Source organism: Paroedura picta, chromosome 9, assembly GCF_049243985.1.
Source record: "Paroedura picta isolate Pp20150507F chromosome 9, Ppicta_v3.0, whole genome shotgun sequence".
Lineage (NCBI taxonomy): Eukaryota > Metazoa > Chordata > Lepidosauria > Squamata > Gekkonidae > Paroedura > Paroedura picta.
The window spans coordinates 25,746,744-25,768,348 of record NC_135377.1 but is presented as its reverse complement, the minus strand read 5'-3'; the positions used below and the strand labels follow the sequence as shown (position 1 = coordinate 25,768,348).

General features: G+C 42.1%; 1 protein-coding gene across 2 annotated transcripts in view; it reads left to right on the top strand.

The window, feature by feature from the left end:
- The first annotated feature begins 346 nt into the window (after positions 1 to 346).
- Positions 347 to 21,605, top strand: part of WWP1 (WW domain containing E3 ubiquitin protein ligase 1) — a 55,523-nt gene continuing 34,264 nt past the window's right edge. For both annotated transcript variants that reach the window (XM_077351981.1, XM_077351980.1), the window contains exons 1-2: positions 347 to 626; positions 17,242 to 17,332. In XM_077351981.1, the coding sequence (XP_077208096.1) occupies positions 17,263 to 17,332 (70 nt within the window). In that variant the 5' untranslated portion in view covers positions 347 to 626; positions 17,242 to 17,262. The remainder of the gene's footprint in view (positions 627 to 17,241; positions 17,333 to 21,605) is intronic.

Genomic DNA, 21,605 nt, shown 5'->3' with positions numbered 1-21,605 from the left:
CCGCCCTGCTCCTTAAGCGAGGGCGGTATACAAATATAATACATGAAAAAAACAAACTTAGGAGCGACCTCCCTTTGGTTTTTCTCCCAGTGGGCTCAGTCCTAGCTGATTCTTTTTCTTTGATTATTTCATGCCACCACAAAGTATTTGGCCACGTCTTTCCTCGAGGCGCGGCGGTTGGATCGGCCCCGTACCCCTCCGCCCCTTCGCTTCTGGCAGACGTTGGTACAGCCCAGGACCTGGGCTCCGGCGGAGCGCTAAGGCAAACCTTTCCCCTCCAACAAGTCCCACCGCTTCAGCGCCCGGCGCGCGCCTTCAGCCGCATGCGCACACCTCCCCTCTCCCGCTCTCCGTCCGGGCTTTCCCGCGCCGGGCCCTCCTCCTGCCTCAGCGGTTAGGGCGCGCGCCGCCAGGGGCGGGCGGGAGAGGAGGCGAGCGAGAGCCTCCGATGCCGCCGCCGCCGCCGCCGTTGCGCTGCCGCTGCTGTGAGATGGCATCATTCTGCGCTGTGGCGGCGGAGGTGGTGGGGAGCGGCGCCGAGGGCTGAGAGAGGACCCTCCGCCACGACCGAGGGGCTGGACAGCGGCGGCGGCGGCTGCCACCAGTCAGCCGGGCTCAGAGCCACGGTAAGGCAGGCGGCTGACGGGCGAGTAAACAGGCTGCGCCGCCGCCTCGCTCGGCCTGACTGAGGCACCCCGGGAGGAGGGGGCCTGAGCAGGAGGAGCCCGCGAGACCTGCCGGGGGGGGGGAGTGGGGGAGGGGCGCTTAGTTTTCTTCTCCCTCCCCCGCCGCGCGTCCCGTGTGGAGATCGGGGGGGGGTGGGAAGAAGCTCTGTTTGTTCCTCGCTCTCCTGGCTCCCTCTCCGCCTTGCCTGCTGTGGGACCTGGAAGGCGAAGGCCGCCTGTGTCTGCCTGGGTGATTCTCGGCAATTTTTTGTCCCCTGCTGCCTCGCTATCGCCGTCTGGGTTCGTTCCCTGGGCCTTTAAACTGGCGGGGGGGGGGGGAGAAAGCGAGATAGGCCCGCGGAAGGTTGCGCCTTCACAGCGCTGAGTGGATTGGGAGAGGCGGGGACGACCTGGGGAGCCGTCCTAAGGGCGCCCCCCCCTCCCTTTGCCTCTTTTCCAGGAGAGAGAAAGTGTTGGTTGCAGCTTGATTTCTGTTTGCCTTCCCCCTCTCGGTGTGAAACGGAGAGGAGAGAAGGAAGAGGCACACTCACTTTGCAATGACCTACTGTGACTCTGCAGCTTGTCACCTTTCTCACTTTTTTGCGCCCTCCACCCTATCCCAAATACTGCGGTTCTCCAGTGCAGGGGGTGTTTCGTCTAGAATGTGACAAAGGAGTATTCTGCAAAAAGGCCTACGTGGGTGGGTTAGGATACCAATATACGCTGTTTTGCACAGTATGTGCAGGCAAAGGTAGATTTTCAGTTTTCATGTTGAATTGGAAGTTAGTATGAATTGTTAGTATGAATTGGAAGTTAGTATGAAGGTGCTGTAGGGCTGTACTACATGTATATTAACTTGGAAGTCTGATGGGACTACATGTATAAATATATAGAGTATACATAAAACATATAGAGTATAATAATACTTTTTAAAAAGTGTAAAGTAAGTAATACAGACACCATTAGATCAGTTAATTTGGTATGATTGCCAACAGAGGGAGAGGGAGGGAGGCGGAAACAACCTGATGTTGTAAGTTTTGGCTGAATCCTAGAGTCTTGTGCCAGCATGATGATGTCACTTCCTGATATTTATTAAAGTGACATTGCACCATTGGAGCAATACTCTGGCATTTCCTTCCTGCTGAGCTATAGAGAGCAGGAGCTATAGAGCTATAGAGCTGAGCTATAGAGAGCAGGAGGTCTTCAGATCAAAAGATTAAAATCTCATATCGATAAGTTTTCCCATATACTTACTACCCGAGATCCTTAAGAAGAGATGCTAAGGGCTGAGCCAGTTGACAGTTATTAGGGTTACAGTTCTTAATGTTTAAATAAGGACATGTAGTAGAGAACTGGATTTTTATTCCTATAGTATAGTAAATGAAATATTTTATCCTGCCTTTCTTCCATCAGTACCAAGGTGGAATGTATAATATGCATAAGTAGCCACCAACTCAACCAGTAACTGGTTTTATACCCGAATATTCTACAACACAGTTACTGTGTCATGTCTCCAGATATGCCTTGGAATGCAAATGTATATTAAAATGCTTTTCCGGGTCTTGTTTGGGTAGCTGCAATGTGATTAGATACACTGTAGATCTGGGTTATTTCTGCTATGATTAATTATTCTTAGCCAAGCCAATGTTAATTTATATTGTTTATTCAAATGCAAAACTAGTTTCCCCTCCCACCTATACCATCAAACAAGAAGGGTCTTGCCTTAAATTTGCCTGCACGTTAAGTTTATAACATATTGGTGGAGCCCTATATTCAGGGTCTTTGTGTACTTAATTTATACCCCACATCTTCTTCCCACAGAGAACTTGGAGCAGCTTACAACATTTAAATTATAGTAGATATAAATACTATACATATAAATACAGATATAAAGCAATAAAACCAATTAAAAGATCAGTTCAAGCCAATCTGAGGGGTTAAAACAACTGGCCAACTTCCCAGTTCATAATGTTAACCAAACGCCACATGAAACAAGGTGGCCTTGCTTGTCCTATGAAATGCTAGAAGGTCCTGTAAGGAATGAACTTCCCAGGATGCTGATTCCAGAGAGAGGAAGCAACCATTCAAAATGCCTTTGCCATTGTGCTTGACAAATAAATAAAGACCCTGAATATGGGATGACTCTACCAAATATGTTATAAACATAACTTGTATGCAAATTTAAGACAGGCCCTTCTTTTTTTTTGTATGGCATATCTGGAAAAAAAAACTAGTCTTGCATTTGATTAAATAATGTAACTTAACTTTGGCTTGGCTAAGAATGATAATCAGCCAGGCTCGTGTAGAAGGCCCTGTGATGATGTTCTGGGGAGCTGAGGGGGGTGGGGTCATACTGGGAGAGGTGGGTATGCAGGTAAGACAGTCCCAGACTATTTAGGGCTTTATAGGTCAAAACCAAGTGCTGAAGAATTGATGTTATATGTGCATACCAGGGAAACCCAGTTAGCAAACTAGCAGCAATATAGCATCTTGAAAGGCAGCTCTATGTACAGTGTGTTAAAAAAAAAAAAGGTATCGCCTGTGCAAGCACCGAGTCATGTCTGACCCTTGGGGTGACTCCTTCCAGTGTTTTCATGGCAGACTCAATACGGGTGGTTTGCCAGTGCCTTCTCCAGTCATTACCGTTTTACCCCCCAGCAAGCTGTGTACTCATTTTACCGACCTCGGAAGGATGGAAGGCTGAGTCGACCTTGAGCCGGCTGCTGGGATTGAACTCCCAGCCTCATGGGCAGAGCTTCAGACTGCATGTCTGCTGCCTTATGACTGTTGCATGGGTCATTGGCAGCTAGCAGGCTCGGTGTAAATGATAAAGTGGTGTCTTCGCTACCCTGACACATAGTTGTCCAGGATAAGGGAATAATCGTGCCACACCCTATAGCTCTCTGCAGAGAACTGGACTCTATCAAGTGCAAAGCTGGCCAGCCCTGTGCCATGAACCTACCTAATCACATGAGCTCCATTTCTGCAGGATTTAACTTTTGCTAATTCTCACCTTAACTCTTCACTACAACATATAGGCATGAGGTCAGGGCCAAGATCCTGGCAGGTGGCTGCTTTTCAAGCAGGAGGTAGAGCTGGGTGTCATTCACATATAGGTGGCACTGTCCTCCAAACTGTCTGAAGATGTTTGCCGGAAGATGCATATAGATATTAAACAACATTGGGGGAAGGAGAAGCTCCTGTGGTACTGGACAGTTTAGGGGGCCTGAGGAACTGGTATTGCTCCACTGATGTTGGCTCTGTGTGTCCCTGGAGGAACAAGGACTAACTCAGTGCAGTGACCCTCACCTCCAGGGAGGGTAGGCAATTGACCTGGGCCAATTGTGTTGAAAGAAGCTGACAGATCCAAGAGGATCAGTATTGTTGGTTCACCTTTTTCAAAGTGTAATTGCAGGTCATCAACCAAGGCTACCAGGACCATGTCAGTACGAAACCTTGGCCTGAAACCAGATTGGAAGGGAGCCATGATTGATGCTTCATTCAGGAATTCCTGAAGCTTCTTGGCCACTACTAGCTCAATCACCTTTCCCAGGAAGAGAAAGTTTTACACTGGATGGTAATTGGCTAGCTACCTGTCGTATAACAGTATCTTTTTGCCAAGAGACATGTCATCACTACCACCTAAAACCAACTTGGTGTAGTGGTTAAGAGTGGAGGCTTCTAATCCAGTGAGTTGGGTTTGATTCACCACTCCTCCACACGCAGCCAGCTGAGTGACCTTGGCTGGTCACAGTCCTGATAGTTCTGTTCTCAGCAGTCCTGTCAGTTCTCTTAGCTCCATCTACCTCACAAGGTGTCATGGGGAAAGGAAGAAAAGGTGATTATGAGCCACTTTGAGATACCTTCGGATAGTGAAAAGTGGTGTATAAAAACCAACTCTTCTCCTTAAGGTAGCTGGGGAATGATCCCCGAGAGAGAAAGATATTAATAATTTTTCTCAGGCTTTCACCAGCTGGGAAGGGCAGGGATCCAAGGAGTAGTTCAGCCTTTCTCAACTGTTTTTTACCATTGAGAAACCTCTGAAACATTCTTCAGACTTTGAGAAACCCCAAAAGTGGTGTGATCTTGCAGAATATGGTTGGGAAGCATAGCTGTATACACACCCACCTGGGGACCCTCCTCTTCCCACCCCATCCAGGCCCATCACTGGTCTTTTTGATGACATGGTCATATCACCCGATAAATGTTTAACTCATTAAAAAATATATATGAAAAATTAATTAGCTCCCACTTTCATAAAACCCTGATTGAAAAAGCCTGGAGTAGTTAGGAATTTAAACCTCAGTTAGGACCCTTTCAGGTCTGAAGTAGCGCAATTGACATTTGACATTTGCCTGGGAAAGCAGACTGAGGAAGTCCAAAAAAGGACCCAACTAAACCAAACTGAATAATACCTGATGTCTCTTTAACAATATCACTTTTTTGTATATCACCTTTAGGAATTTCACATATTTTTGTAAAAATTTTATAAGATAACGGCCAGAGATAAAAAGTGCTTATATATTGGTTATCTTGTTTTTTGGTTGTGCAGATTGATAAGATGTATCATATTATAGTGTAGCGGTACTTTTAATATATATATTTTTTCTGAGAAAAAAAGGGAAATCTTTTACATCTTGTTTTCACATTAGAGAACATGTGAGATCTTGTGAGTGTGTGTGTTAGTGTGAGACTTTGCGAGGGGCGGAATGCAAATTGAAGAATAAATAATAAATAAGTAAATAAAGAAATAAATAAATGATGAGGAGAATAATAAACATCTAGTAAAATTCCCTTTCCATAAAGGAATGACATGGTATTTCTGGGTTTGTATTAGATGAGTAACATTCTGTTCATCTGCTTAGAAACTCAGTGCTGTATTTATTTATTTCAGTATGTTAATCCTTTTGGGGGAAAATTCTCCAAGGCAGCTTATCAAATTAAAAAAAAATATAAGAATTAAAAGCATAAAAATAACAAAATAGTAAATAAAGAAAAGAGCAAGAGTCCAGTAGCACCTTAAAGATTAAAATTTGTGGCAGAGTATAAGATTTTGTGAGTCACTGTTGACCTCTAAGTATTTGAAGAAGTGAGCAATGGGAGGATGAGAACTCTTGTATTTCCATCTTGCTGTATTTATGGTTAATGTTAAGATTTTAAAGTGGTATTAGGGGTTTACTGGCTTTTACTGTTTTTATTGTGAACTGCTGCAAGTTCAAATGGAGAGTGGTAGTATACAAATTTGAAAGTAATTAAATAAATAATATGAACAACATTTAAACATTCTGCAAAATAACATAACTCCCCCTCCCCCCACCGTCCTATCCTCGGTTATTTTCAGTTCAAAGCAAATTAAACAGCTTTGACAAGCTTGGTCTGTTTAGCCTGGAGAGGAGACGACTGAGAGGGGGTTTGATAACCATCTTCAAGTATTTAAAAAGGCTCATATCAAGGATGGAGCAGAGCTGTTCTCTCTTGCCCTGGAGGGACGAACCAGAACCAATGGGATGAAATTAATTCAAAAGAAATTCCATCTAAGAAGAAGTTCCTGACAGAGCGGTTTATCAGTGGAAGAGGCTTCCTCGGGAGGTGGTAGGTTCTCCATCTTTGGACATTTTAAAACAGAGGCTGGATAGCCATCTGATGGAGAGGCTAATTCTGTGAAGGTTCAAGGGGGTGGCAGGTTACAGTGAATGAGTGATAGGGTTGTGAGTGTCCTGCATAGTGCAGGGGGTTGGACTAGATGACCCATGAGGTCCCTTCCAACTATATGATTCTTTGATTCTATTATTCTAAACAGAAAACTATTGCAGTGCTAAATGTCTAATTTCCTCCAGAATAAAACTACCTTTGGCTGGTGTCAGCTTCTGAAATGGAAGGCATACCACTAACTTCCTTGGAGAAGGAACCTTGTTACTTTGGTTCTGTTATTGTGAAGGCCACATACGCTGTGGCATAGACCGCTGTCTGCTGTGAGCAGGAGGTTACATAACAGGTGCTCAACCTGATTGGTATAATGTATGTGGAGGATTTTTCTTCCATGTGTTGTATGGGAAGGTTAAATTGTGTTTGATAATGTTTTTCTTGTGTGTTTTCCTAATGTAAAATTCCAAAGTACAAATCTAATAAAGTTCCAGATCATATATATATATATATATAAAAGAAATTATTAGCTCTGCCTGTAACCCACTGGACTGTGCTTGCTAGATATGGTTGGCTATTAGGAACCACTTATCTTCTGAAAATCATTTCTACCATAACTCTTCTATCTTCAGAGTGGTTAGATTTCTGGACTTGGTGTTGAGGGCATTCATTTCTCATGATCTTATTCTATAAAGTACACCTATAAAGTATTATAAACTGCTGAGAGCTTCAGCATATCATTTTTTGTTCCCCACTTCTATTTTGTTTCCCACTTCTATTGTGTCTTTTTGAAAATGATGATGCTCAAGTGCTTCAACTTTTCTTGCTCCTGGAGAAAATGAACATGTTAATTGGGCTGCTTTTGGGGAGTGGGGCCTCTCTCTCTCTCTTTCTCTCTGTATGCATGCATGCATGCATGTATGTATGCATGTATGTGTGTATGTAGTCCCTCAAAAAGAGAACCCTAACTTGTATGCTTTATTTTGCTGCCATACTTAGTTTTCTGCAATGTAGAACTGATGAACTGGAGATAATGTGGAGATCCCAACTCCTGCATCTCTTCAGAATCACTAAATGCTGGACTACATGTTATTATTTTTAACATGCAGTATCTGGGCTCACCTAACCTGACTTTGATTCAGGTGGTCACAAGTTAGGTGTGAGGGAACTCATTTTGTGAGTGTGCAGGCCTCCAGTCTGTACTGAGACTGTAGTGTGGAGAGTTGGAGAGAATTTTTCCTTTACCTGTTTTTTTTCTTTTCCTCTCATGTCTGCCTTAAAATATTTACCACATTAGGGGGACTTAGTCTCTGAGAGCTTATCCAAAAACCTATACCCTGAATTAAATTGTGTTGGTCTTAAAAGTGCCGCTGGACTCAAACTTTGTTCTGTTGCTTCTGACTGACATGACTATCCAATGAATCGCCCAATATAGGTTCAGTACCTAGTAGTGAATTATCAGAAGGGGCCTTAACATTGGGATCCAACTTGACTGGGACAGTGCCATCCAGCCCAGGGCTTACCGAACTGTCCAGTGAGACTGCAATATTTGTACTAACGGGGTCTATTATTTGTTGGAAGAGAACAAAAATCTTCCATTTTTGTTTGTTTCTGGGAGGGCTGGGCATCCAGATCTTCTGTGTCTCTAGCACACTTAGCACCGTCCATACTAATTGCTAATCATGGTTGATACAAGTCCTAAAAGCTACAGATCAAGTTTAGCTAACTACCTATATAAACTGCCTATATAAACTAATCTACAGAAATGCAGTTTAATAGAAACATATAAACATAGAATGAACAAGGGATGGGCAGCAAAATTAGCTAATCTACACTGTACTAATTAATAATAATGATTTTTAAAAGATATTTCTGCTAAAAACTGGGCCTATAAAATCAGGTACCTAAAAAGAGAATAAAACAACAGCGTTTGAATAAAACAGCACTAAATATCACCGTTAAATGCTAATAAATTACTTTAGGGCAATAATTAATGCAATGTCACAAAATCATACAGCAAATACCATAGAGGTAAAATAAATTAAAATATTCTCCGTGTGGGTTGAATTGGAATAATAGAGGCAAACAAGCCGAATGGAGAACCAGAGGCAGATATAGAGAAAGGAAAGCAGTCCATTCTACCGTTCCCCTCTAAGTTCATAGAGCTCTTACCACAATATAGAGCAGCAAAGTGGCAAAACAACCAACATGCCTCTGGTTCACAGCTCCAACTCACTTAGCTCAAAGTTGGTAGCGACAGCAACAGCAGCAGCAACAGCAGCAGGAGTAAAGAGAAGTCCAGGATCACAGAGAGTTAGCAACAAACTAATCACAGTAGTCATAGTAATTTACATAAATTAATATAATCTTCCCCTTTTTATCCTCAACAGCTATATGAGGTAAGTTAGGGTGAGATTGAGTTATTGGCCCAAGATACACCAGAATGCTACAGTGGAAAAATAGGGATTCAAAGCATAGTCCAAATTAGGTCTATGTAAAAACCCAAAAACAACAACAAAAAGTATATTGAACCTGAAAAATATCAGTATTCTGTGATATTCTCAGATCCCAATACCGGTATGGTATTTGGATTTGGTAAATATTTGAGAATCTTGAAAATTTTTGGCTCCATTATACCCTGTAGGGACCATTATAGTCAAAGGTCCCCATAGGCTATAATGGAGAATCGATCCAGGAGTATCTGGGGCTCTGAATGGGCTGCTTTTTAGAAGTAAAGGCACCAGATTTGCACCATAGCTACTGGTGCTTCTCTTCAAAACCTCCCCCCCAGGTTTAAAAAAGATTGGACCCAGGGGTCCAAGTCTGTGAGTCATCAAAAAAGGTTTCCCATTCTCCATTATTTCAAATGTAGGAAAGGTTAAATGCTTTTTGCAAGCCATGGTGGCATAAACTCTGAAGTTTAAACATCTTGCAGTCCCTTTAAACATCTTCTCCAGGGTCTATTATGCACGGCCGCTGAAACGGCGGTATGGAGAATGCAGAGGAGGAAGAAGTGAAGCAAACCACTTACGTATGGGACGGAACGCAATGGCGGGAAAACCCAGAGTATCCAATTATGTACGCGGCTACGCCGGAGCTGCTTCTGGTTGCACCCTGGTCCCGGGAAGCTCCACTTCAGCCCATTATGCACGGGCCATAAGGCCCGCACTTGCGGCAGCAGCGCTTCGGTTAAAATCAATGAGAACGCACGCTGCCGCCGCGAGTACAGGCGCCTCCCGGCCCCGGGCTCCAGAAGACCCGCGTTAAGCGACCACGAGATCTTCCGGAGCTTCCCGGGTAAGCCGGGGCTGCGGCGGCCCGACGCTGTGCATAATCGGCAGCGCTGGGCTTGTTGGGCCATCCAGCCTCGACCTGCGGTGTCCCTTAAGAGACACCGCTTGCCCCTGCGGGCTCCATGGCAGCACTGAGCTGGCAGGGGCGACCCCCTGCCACTCCCCCAGCCCCTCCCCACCTCCCCCGCCCATGGCGCTGCACTTACCTTGGCCGGGCCTCCTAGCCCCGGTGTAAAGCGCGCGTGCGCGCGCTATGCCAGGGCAACCCAGCATGCCCCGCTCCCGTGTGTTCACGTGAAACGCCACCATTCCACCCCGAATGTGGACCTTCCACTCCGTGCATAATGGGCCTAGGCATCCAAAGGCATTTTAATGGAAGAGGAACCCTTTAAATACAGTCTAACTGTGGCTGTCCAAAAATCCAGAATATTTTGAGATTTATTTTTGGTGTGGGGGGGAGGCTGGCCATTTTAGATAGCTGAGAAAAATTGGGGAGGGGGGGAATCCAGCTGAAGTAATTCAAAACACCAATGCAGTATTTTTCAGGTGTTTTTTTTCCAGTTTGGATAATAATATTAATAAATAATTTTATTTTTGTATTCTGCCCTTCCCTGGCAGACTCAGAGTGGATCATGTTGGAGCTGAAAACAATCAAATAAATCATATATGCAATGTAAATTAAACAATAAATCAAGATTATAAATTTTAAGTTTTAGAATCATTTCAAAGTCATTTCTTCTTTGCAAATTAAAACTCTACTTAGGGGGATTGGTCAGTACTTGGAAGGTTTAGTTGATTGGATGGGGTTTCAGATAAGGAGGCCAGCATCTCCTTGATATTATTTCCTGGCCTTAACCTTAGGCCTGGTCGAATAACTATCTTGGTGACCCTGTGGAACTAAGCACTGAGGGCCCTATTCTCATTAGGTAGGACATTTTGTTTAACTCAATGTACACCCAGCCAGCATGGTGTAGTGGTTAAAAGTGGCATCTTCTAACCTGGCGAGCTGGGTTTGATTTCCCACTCTCCCACATGAAGACAGCTGGGAGGTCTTGGGCCAGTTACAGCCCTGATAGAGCTGTTCTGACCGAGCAGTAATATCAGGGCTCTCAGTTGGGGCTTGCTCCTAGGAAGGTGTTCTTTGGATGGTAACTTTAGTCACTATTATCATTGCATCTCCAAGTACATTCTTGTTGCATAAGACATCCCTTTGAGTCCTTGATTGTTCATGTGTTTATGTCTGCGTATCTCAACCTTTTTACTGTTGAGAAACCTGTGAAACGTTCTCCAGGCTCTGAGAAACCCCAGATCATGCAGAATGTGTTTGGGAAGCATAGCTGTGGACATGCCCACTTGGGACCCCTCCCCTTCTTGCCCATTCCAGGCACATCACTGGCCATTTTGGGAGGGGGGATAATTGTTTAACAAACTTTAAAAATGTATACAAAATTAATTGAATTCCATCCATTCAGGAAATCCTTCCAGGACTGACATGAAACCCCAGTTGAGAAAGCCTGGCTTATGCAGTTCAAACCATCCTCCAATTTCTCCTCCATCCAATAACAAACTGGAGCTTGAAAACACTATGCTTTTAAATGCAGTTGAGATTTTTATTTCTTCTATGAGACTGTTTTATTTCACTTTCTCCAAATATCACCATAGATGCAGTCCATATAGTTTGTCTAATTTATCATATTTTAAGTGAATTGAACCAGTAGAGGTTATGTGAATTTTTCTAAGTTTATGAAGCTTGAAATAAAAACCATCTGTAACATTCCAAAATGGCAACTTTTGTCCACATTGATTTTCATATATTTAATGGAATACCCTTCTGAGAGGAAAAATGATTGCTGGAATCTTTCTTTAATTTTCTGTGCTCCCCCCTCCCCCATGTCTATGGTTGAAATTTTGCTGGGAGCAATCCCAGTGAATAAAGTGGGATTTACTTCTGAGCAGACCTGTTTAGGATTTCTCCCTATATGTCGAAAGACAACATTGAACCACATTTATGAGTAGTTGCTTGGGAAATATGCTAGACAATCATTGCAAAGTTATTTCAGTCTAAGTTCATGGAAATCAGTGAGCTCAGCCTAGAGTAGTACTATATAGCAGTGGTTCGAACCTTTCTAAGGCTGCGTATCGGTGGGCGGGAGAGCGACCTGGCAGGTCTGTGCATGCGCGTTTGCGCCATGCGTGGTCACAAACGTGCATGCGCAGCAGTTATGTGCATGCACGCACGTGCGAAATTGCCACACATGCGCGTTTGCGCCCGTGCATGACACAAACGTGCATGCCCGGACCTGCCACGCATTTGCGTTTACGCTGCGCGGCCCTGCTTCCCTCTCCCCCCCCCCGACACAAAAAGAAGCTTGCCGGGCCGCAAGCTAATCGGCCACTTTGGCAGCCAATTTGCTTGCGGCCTAGGAAGTTTCTAACTGCAGGGGGGGCGGGGAGAGGGAGCCGCAGTCCGATGCCGGGGCCTTCGCGGCCCAGCACTGGCTGGGGATCACTGCTGTATAGGATTGCACTGAAAGACACTGGAATTGTTTGCTGCCAGGTTTAAAGACTTTGAATATTACCGGAACAGGCTGTTGTCCCTATCTGTTACCAGAAAGTATATATTCCCTTTTTGGTGGTACAAGGCCTACAACCTATAATGCTTGCTAATTAATGATTTGGAAGTAACTCTTAAAACAGTTATAGATGTATATGTGTTTGGGAAAACTAATTTTACTAAATCTGTTGAGAACAGATTTTGATGACTGCATGATTACTTTATGTTCCTCCATCATTATGTGAGCTATATGATTCTTCCCCCTAACAATTCAGGAAGATTGTATGTACATAGTGTATGACATGCTATGTTAAATATATGGCTGGTCAGGATCCAAACAAATTGGATATAGAGTGGTCTTTCAATCCTTCGCATCCCTGTCCTGAAGCATGCCCCCATCTTAAAGCTGCATCTGAAAGTAATATTTGATGTGAGATGGAGGTTGTTACATCTGAAAGGTGAAACCACCAACTTCTCCCCATATGTGTATGAAAATACCATAGGCATATGTAAGAAGCTTCCTGGCTGTTACTTTTGCTTCCTACATTTAGTTGCTGCTAAATGGTTCAATAGCAGGGCATAGTAAAAACAGTCATTTTACTTTTTGAGTCCTCAACATTTTGGCCTTTACTTTTTAAAGATATTCTGCTTCAACATGCAAGTTTTATTATTGGCTGCTACTTCTGCTTGTAGTTGTTGACAGACTTAATTTTCACAGATTTATCTAAACCTTAATGTGTTAAATATACAGGGGCATAAGCAGCCTTTGGCAGAATATTTTATCTGTAGAGTTTGCAAAACGGAAAACTACCGTATTTGCCGGAGTATAAGACGACTGGGTGTATAAGACGACCCCCCAACATTTCCACTCTAAATATAGAGTTTGTTACATTACGTTACAGTACTGAAGTGCACCCGGCGTATAGGACGACCCCCTCCACTTGGAGGCATGTTTTTCAGGGGGAAAAAGTAGTCTTATACGCCAGCAAATACTGTACCTTCAAAAATCAAACAAGTAGTAATTTAGAATTTGAGACATTCTATTAATTAAAACAAGCATATTCCATAGTGTTTTCTTCTTTGTATATAAAGGTAAAGGTATCCCTTGTGCAAGCAACGAGTCATGTCTGACCCCTGGGGTGACGCCCTTTAGCATTTTCTTGGGTAGTTTGCCATACAGGGTGGTTTGATATTCCCTTCCCCAGTCATTACTGTTTTACCCCCCAGCAAGCTGGGTACTCATTTTACCGACCTCGGAAGGATGGAAGGCTGAGTCAACCTTGAGCCGGCTGCTGGGATCAAACTCCCAGCCTCATGGTCAGAGCTTCCGACAGCATGTCGGCTGCCTTACCACCCTGTGCCACAAGAGGCTCTTTATATATAGTCTTCTACAATTAGATGGAACTCAGAATACCTTACTATAAAATTACATTCAGTTTTGTGGGTTTAGAAGCAAGACAGTTTGGGAAAATTAAAGTCAAATCCCTTGGGTTTTTTGGTTGCTTATTCTTGGAAAGAAGTGAGCAGATGTCCTTTCTCTCTAGGTGGGCTGTGAGACCAAAGAAATCTGTAAATAAACTGAGATTTATGGCTGTAATACATGGGTTCATATTGTGAAATACCTCTTTTGTTTTTGTCCAGTGCTTCGGCTTTTTCAGGCTTTGTGTTGCAACTTAGAATCTGAATTTTCTTCAAAAGTATCTGTCAACAAAGTAGTGAAAAATGTGAAAGCAGCAGGCTCTGGGAGCTCCTCGGTAGCAATAAAATGTTTGTATAAGGCACTATTGACACTCTTTCTCCCCTATCCACCCCTCAAGACTTAGAGCACTCTATTAGTAAGTGTTAGTTCCTAGTTATTGTTTGGAGAAAGTGACTGGAGTTGGAGAATTATGAGTGTAAAGGTAAAGGTATCCCCTGTGCAAGCACCGAGTCATGTCTGACTCTTGGTGTGACGCCCTCTAGCATTTTTATGGCAGACACAATACGAGGTGGTTTGCCAGTGCCTTCCCCAGTCATTACCGTTTACCCCCCAGCAAGCTGGGTACTCATTTTACTGACCTCGGAAGGGTGGAAGGCTGAGTCGACCTTGAGCCAGCTGCTGGGATTGAACTCCCAGCCTCATGGGCAGAGCTTTCAGACTGCATGTCTGCTGCCTTACCACCCTGCGCCACAAGAGGCTCTAAATTATTAGTGTAGATTACTGCAAAATATCACTGAAGGCAATTTCTATATATTTCATGCATAGTGTTCTTAAACTGCTCCACATTTATTCAGACTGGGCAGTGGCCTTTTAAAAGAAAAATAGAGGTGAAGTTATCCAGAAGAACTTAAGAAGAGCTATATAAGATTAAAGGCACATAAGTACAACATTTTGTTCACATAATGGCCAACTAGCTGCCTATAGGAAACCCACAAAGTAGAATGATTGCAACAGGATCTTCTCATCTGTGCTCCCCAGCAACTGACACATAGGGGCATATTTCATATGGTAATGGATAGAGAAATTCATCATGACTAGTAGCCATTAACAGATACATTCTCCATGAATTTGTCCACTCTCCTTTTGAAGCCTTCCAAGTTAATGACCATCATTATATCTTGAGGTAGCAAGTTCCACACTTTAGCTATGTGCTGTGTGAAGAATTGCTACCTTTTGTCTGTCCTAAGTTGTCTACCCTTCAACTTCAGTGGATGACCCAGGGTTCTAGTATTATTAGAGGAGAAAATCTACTGTCTACCCTATCCATACCATGTATCCAAATTAAATGGAAGCCGCTTCCATACAATCAGTAGAATTATAAAAATATTTCAGTTTTGAGTGTACATACATCATTCTTCTTCTTTGGATAGTCACATTGGTTTTCCTATAAAAGATATAGGTATACAGTTGCAAAAAATGGAGTATTTAGCTTTCATTCTAGAAAGATAACCATGTTAAATCTTTTTTTTAACCAGAAAAAATTAAGCTCTGGCTTGTTAATCTCACAAGTTTTTATTCTAGTATAAGATTTCAAGAACTAGAGCCCACTTTGTCAAAAAATGGAGTTGGATTCTCTCACAGTAGATGTATATAATGTTATGGGAAAAGTTGTCAAAAGGACATGGCATAAAGAAAGTACTGGGTGAGATATCCTTATCCATTGTTCCTCTTAATATTCATGAAACAGCCCTGGGGGTGGAGAGTGTCCTGTCTTTCTGAGATGGAATAGGACCATCTATTGGCCCTCCCTCTCTAGCTCCCACCCTCCTTCCCTGGACACTAGCCACTTTGCTCTCAGATGTCTGAGAGAGACACAGAGAGCCCTGCCAAACCGCAAACAACCCCTGATTACCTGCTATGGCTCCTGCTTCAAGGGAGGGAGAGAGATAGACAGACAGAGAGACAAACTGCAAACAACCTTTGCTTCCCTGCTAGAAGAAGCCCTAATTACCTCCTATGGCTCTTGCTGCGAGAGAGAGAGAGAGAGAGAGAGAGAGAGAGAGAGAGAGAGAGATGCGCCTGCCAGTGTCTGAGAGACAGACACTGGGGCCTAGCACCCATTGTATTCCTGGTTGCAATGGGCTTTCTTGCTAGTTAATGGTATAACATTTATATGTAACCAAGAAAAGAACAGACCCACATAGAACAGACTGATATAGGTGTGGAATCTTAAGCTGGAGATGCTGTCAGATTTCTTAATAGGATTCTGATTCAGAATCTCCCACTGGTTTCGTAATACTGTTGTTTGTTAAATGCCAGATTGGTTTCCATTTATTGTTTTGCGGAGTGCAGTACCTGTTCATCTCATATAGTAAGCACAGAGTTTACTTTCTATAGCTCTACTTTCTATAGAGCCTTTACTGTCTATAGCTCTATTTTATGGTACAGTACATATGGAAAAGCAACGATTAAATTTGGTGTCATAAATGTATAAAGTTGTTTCCTACTAAGTATGCCCATTGTGCTATCTGGTTTAGTATTTTCTAATCTACCTGTCAGCAGTTGTTCAAAGTTATAATCTATTTTAGACCTGCTACCCAAGACTATAACTGGAGATTAAACGTAGAACATTGTATGAGTGATCCTCTTCCATGTCTATGGTTACTATTTATATGTCTAATAATAGCTCTGAGTATCCCCCTCTCACAAATAAAAACATCTGCAGAACACAGCCACCCGGGACTATGCATAGACTTCTAAACTGAAGGAAATCCCCAGTTTAACTACCCAGTATTGTACAAAAACTGGGGAACCCTTCCAAGTAGGGCAGTGTCTGCACATGTGCAGACAGACACTTCACACCCACCAGTTCAGAGTGATATCTCCCCAGAGGTCTGTTCTTGTATGGATCAATATTTGTACTATGAAAGTCTAGAATGTACTAGGAATTGGCTGTCATGTACTAAATCAGGTCAGTCTAAGCCTCACAGTATGTCATGCCTTTCCTGAGATATCTCAGATTAAGCTTAGGACTTCTTGCATGCAGATCATGTACTCTACCAATTATCAAAAGTTGTGAAGCTTTGTATGGTCCTGTCTAGATAAACTTTTATTTTGCATACTCATCTGTTGATATTGTCAACATTGTTTATTGCAATAAATGATTAATGGCTATGAAGAACTTTTTATTTGGTGGTATTCTGCCACCCATTTAGGAAAGTGTGAGATGCTAGAGCATAGGATAGGTACAAAGGTGATAAAGGGTGAACATAGGGATACAGAGGTTGTTGGTTGTGGGACTCAATATGTTCCAGTGCAATGGACAGAATGATGATCATGGCTAATACATGCCAGGTTGTTAATAATTGATAGGTATGACAGGTGATAAGTTATATTTTGATGACATCAGTATTTTGAACAGATTTGCAAGGCTATGAATGTATAGTGCAGTGGGATGTTAAGCATATTTTAGCGTTTATAACGTATTTTGATTTTGATGTATTTGTAGATGTTCATATGAAGCAGTACCAGTCTTGAAATACTGATTAGTAGCTGCCTATTTGTTTAACTTGCTATAAATAATATACTGTACTAGATAGATGCTTCTCAGTTAAGTTATTGGTATATGTACATATTCAAATGTTTCATTTTTCTTAAAAAAAATAGGCTGATGGTGCGGCTGCTGACATGGCTACAGCCTCCCCAAGATCTGGAATCAGTAATAACTGTAATGGAAGACTACAAATGCAAGTAACTAGTAAGTAATAAACTACACAATATGTATGTAATGTATAATAAAATCAGAGTCCAGTAGCACCTTTAAGACTAACAAAGATTTATTCAGGGTGTGAGCTTTCAAGTGTATTTGTATGTAATGTGTGGCCTTCCACAATTTAGTAAAAAAATAGTAGAATTAGCTACTTTTTAAGAAAGTGTTCTCCGGCATCTAGTGCTGAACTACATGGTAGAGTTTGCAGAACATCCTTTTCCTGTGCCAAATCTTGGCTTTCAAATGGAAAATAGAAATTGTACCTCCATAGTTCAGTTAATTGCCTAGAGTTTATATATTTAAATAGCAATATGGGCAAAGAGAGAAAGTTGTGAGATGGTGGGGGAAGTGGTGGTGGTTGAAGAGGCTTGCAGGTAATACAAACTCCCTAATGAAATGTGGATACAATTTTCCTTTTACTGGGGACAGGAAACAAATTGTTCCTTTTGAAATTTCTTTAAGGCATTTATTTTCTTTTATTTCTCAACCAATACAGTTTCTTAAGGTGGCTTGGAAATCACTGGGTACCCTATACAATTATATCCATATCATATACAAAAAAAAATCAAGAATAGTTCTTTCAGATTTGCAAGAAAAATGTCTGACCATTTTGTGTGTGTGTGTGTGCGTATGTTTCAATTAATCTTTTAATGTATTTCAAATCTTCAATAAGGAAATTTTCTCTTACCAATGGTCTTTCAGGGGCTGCAAATATATATATATTTGCTACACTGATAACTAATATATTGTTTAGCTATTGGCTATAATAGAAATAAAGTATGAATATAAATAAATCAGAAAGAAAGAAAGGTTGAGAAATTCTAATGTAGTAAAGAAACTACTTTATGGTAAAAGTATAGAGGGTCAGAATTAGTTTTGATGAGCTTGGATTGGAGAGATTGAACATCTTTTAAAATCTTCAGTTCTCCATCAAAACAGCAATACAGCTTATGAGTCTTCAGTAAAATGCTTACATGTTCCTTTCATTGCTTACATTTATTAAAACCATACGTGTAAAGTCTTATTTTAGAACTCAGTGCTGCATACATGGGGTTCCCAAGTGATCTTCCACTTAGGCACTGTTCAGGCCCAGACCTACACTAAACTTCAGGAGGATTGATGCTTTATGTACCTTCAAGACTATGCCCAGGGAATTGCCAGTTATACAGAGCTTTAGAATGTTCAAAGTGCTTTGCATGTATTACCTCATAGAAGAAAGTTTTAAAAGCTGTTTATGATTTAGTATGGGATGAAGGATTAATCTTGGATTCATTCTGCTATACCTTACTGGAACATTTAATTCCATAAAAGTAAACAACTGTTGTGTGGAAAGGAGAATGAGGTATGTTCCTGTTCTTTATGCAAGAGTGTTACGATCTTGGAAAAGTTAATTGTTAAATATGGTTATGCAAGAAGCACCCTACATCGGGACTATATGTGTGCATGCCTCAGATAAGCAGTGCTTCTGCATGAAAATTGTATTAACAGTTTAATGCAATGCAGAGTTAACCCTATGTAAACCCATTGATTTGTGGTTTAAACTGAAGTGACTGCAAAAAATGGCAGCATAAGTCATGCAATTCTACTGGTATGCCAAAGATAACCCCACAAGTGTTTTCAGAATGGCAGCTAGTGTATTTCAGTGTTTATAAATTGGTGCTTCACAAATAAACAATGTATCATATTTCTGTATATTCTTGACTAGTTCAGTCAAGATTGAAGAAGGCAGAATGGTTTAAGCAAGCATTAGAATAAACAGTGTTTGGATCAAGGCTTTCATGTTAATAACAATAGTTTCCATATTTTTCAGTGTGGAAAACTGCCAAACACTGCTTCAGTTTGTTGCCTTTTCTTCAAATATATATTCTCTTCTACCGTCAGAACAATGGAAATAAAATACAGGACATTTTGTATTTAATTTTGTATAATATACTTCTATAGTTGGTGGTTAGTTATGAATTTAGTTTACAATTTTCCAGCAGGGGATCTGTTATAGACAATTAAGTATGTTCCTGTTGGAAGTATAATATGACCCAGATTTTGAAAATTTAGGACTTTTCAAAAAGAATTGGAGAAGAGACATGAAGTTATCTAGGCTAACTTCAACCTTTCGAAATCTGCTAAAATGTTTTAAGTAAAACTTCTGAACTATCATTTTAGATATGTCTAATTTGTTTGGGATAAATGCATATCTCTTCTGTGTGTATAATAATACAGCAGACCTTCACCATTAGTTTATTTGCTATTCATGATTTCATTTATCCACATAGAGTATATGGAGAGGGACAGTCATCACTAGGGTGCTGGATTAATTCCACTACCACCACATGATTACTTAGGACCAAATCTGATGTTAGGATGAAACAGTTTTAAAGCTGAATTTTGCCATTTTAAAAATGTTGCAAGGACCCATTCAGAATCACAGCATGAGAAAACCAGGGGATCTTGGCACCCCTGCCCCTTCTTCAAGTTCTGGTACTTGAAAAAGCATTGGGGGGGGAGTCATTCCACTGCATTGCAGGCCTGATAGTATCCTTGTAACATCTACTTTGACCCTTAAACTTGAGTAACTATAGTTGGATGACTTGTGAGTCCGAGTCCTGCCACCGTCATGGCCCTCTCCAATCAGCTTAGTAAATCTGACTTATATTTAGGGAAAGACCCTGAGGAGTTGAGGTCAATGGCTGAGGAGGGCCAGTGAGGACCAGCACAGTGTCAGCAGCACTGGAAACTGTTTTGACAGTGCCTGTAAGGAGAACCATGTAATCACTAGGCCTCTGCTGGGCAGGAGTTGAACAGCAACAGCAGAAGGCTTGGGACAAGTTGGCACCACATACTGGCTGTGTACAATCTCCTTGTAGCTCTAGAACTGAAGATAGTGCTTCCAGGATCCAGGCCATTGCACATATTAGCAGTCAGATCTGTCCTGTCATTGAGGGGTAGTTTATAGAAAAGCACTGTTCCTCTAATGTCATTTCAGATATCACAACCAACACACTGCCTGGCCTATAGATGTCAATCAGCGTCAAGTCTAAACATGTAGTTTATAAGTGTAGGAAAGAGCAGCTGACTTGGTAACGACTTCCCCACCTCAGAGAGATGCATATTTTCGGAGAATGGACATCCAAAAATCTCTTGCCTCATCTTGAATTAGTTTCATCAACACCCAACCTCGTTCTGCTCTACCAGTTTATCCTAATTAAGCAATACTAACAGTATTCACCACAGTTGGTAGTTTCCCCATCCAGTATGCACAGAGTCATCAAGCACCATTTACACCTATAGTTTGCCTCAGGTAAACCCATCAAACTTTTCACAGATAATTGTTTACCTACAGAAAGTATGGCAAGAGAGAGGGCTCTCTCAGCCCACCCCACTTAATATTCACAAATTTCATCATTTGCAGGCACTGTCTCCCTATGAATGGTGACAGTTTGTTTATAATGTATTTACAGCAGTCATGAGAAGGGCTATTTGAATAGCATATTTTCACGATCATAAAGCACAGTTCATTAGTAATAGAAGGGACGGTAGAGGGTGGGGGAGAAAAGTTTGGAATTTTTCTGTTCTGCCTGGAATGAATAAAATGAGAGGAAAAGATATTCATCTTCATGGATTCTGTGCAGTCCCATGTGGGACTGCACTTCCGCAGGCCTGCCATGGGCCCATTATGCACGGCCGCCGAAACGGCGATTTCACATGGAAAACGCGGAGGGGGAAGAAGTGAAGCAAACCACTTATGCATGGGACGGGATGCAACTGCGGCAAAACCCAGAGTAACCGATTATGCACGCGGCGACCCTGGCGCTGCTTCTGGTTGTGCCCCGGTCACCCGGAAGCTACGCTTTCTTCTGCATTTCACTAACGTGGCTTTTTCGGCGGCATGCACTGAATCTGCGGCCGGTTGCAGCCGGCTCCGTGCGTTATCGGTGATTTTAGTCGCCGCCATTCCACCCCGAATGTGCACTATCCCCCCGTGCATAATGGGCCATGGAGAGGATCAAGCAAGCTTTATCTTCATAGAGTTAACTCTCATTGATGCTACAATCTCCCTTTACAGATAAGAATGACTTTGCCACCCAAAAGTCACATGATGTGAGAGTGGTTAGCACTCCATCAGTTATCAGTGAGATGAGACATTCATCATTGAACTGATGACTGTTGTTCACCTCAGTGGCTGCTGAGGTAATTTAAAAAAGAAGAAATTACTGGGAGAGAATGATCTCTAACACTACTAGAAATATCTACAATCCTCCAGTAT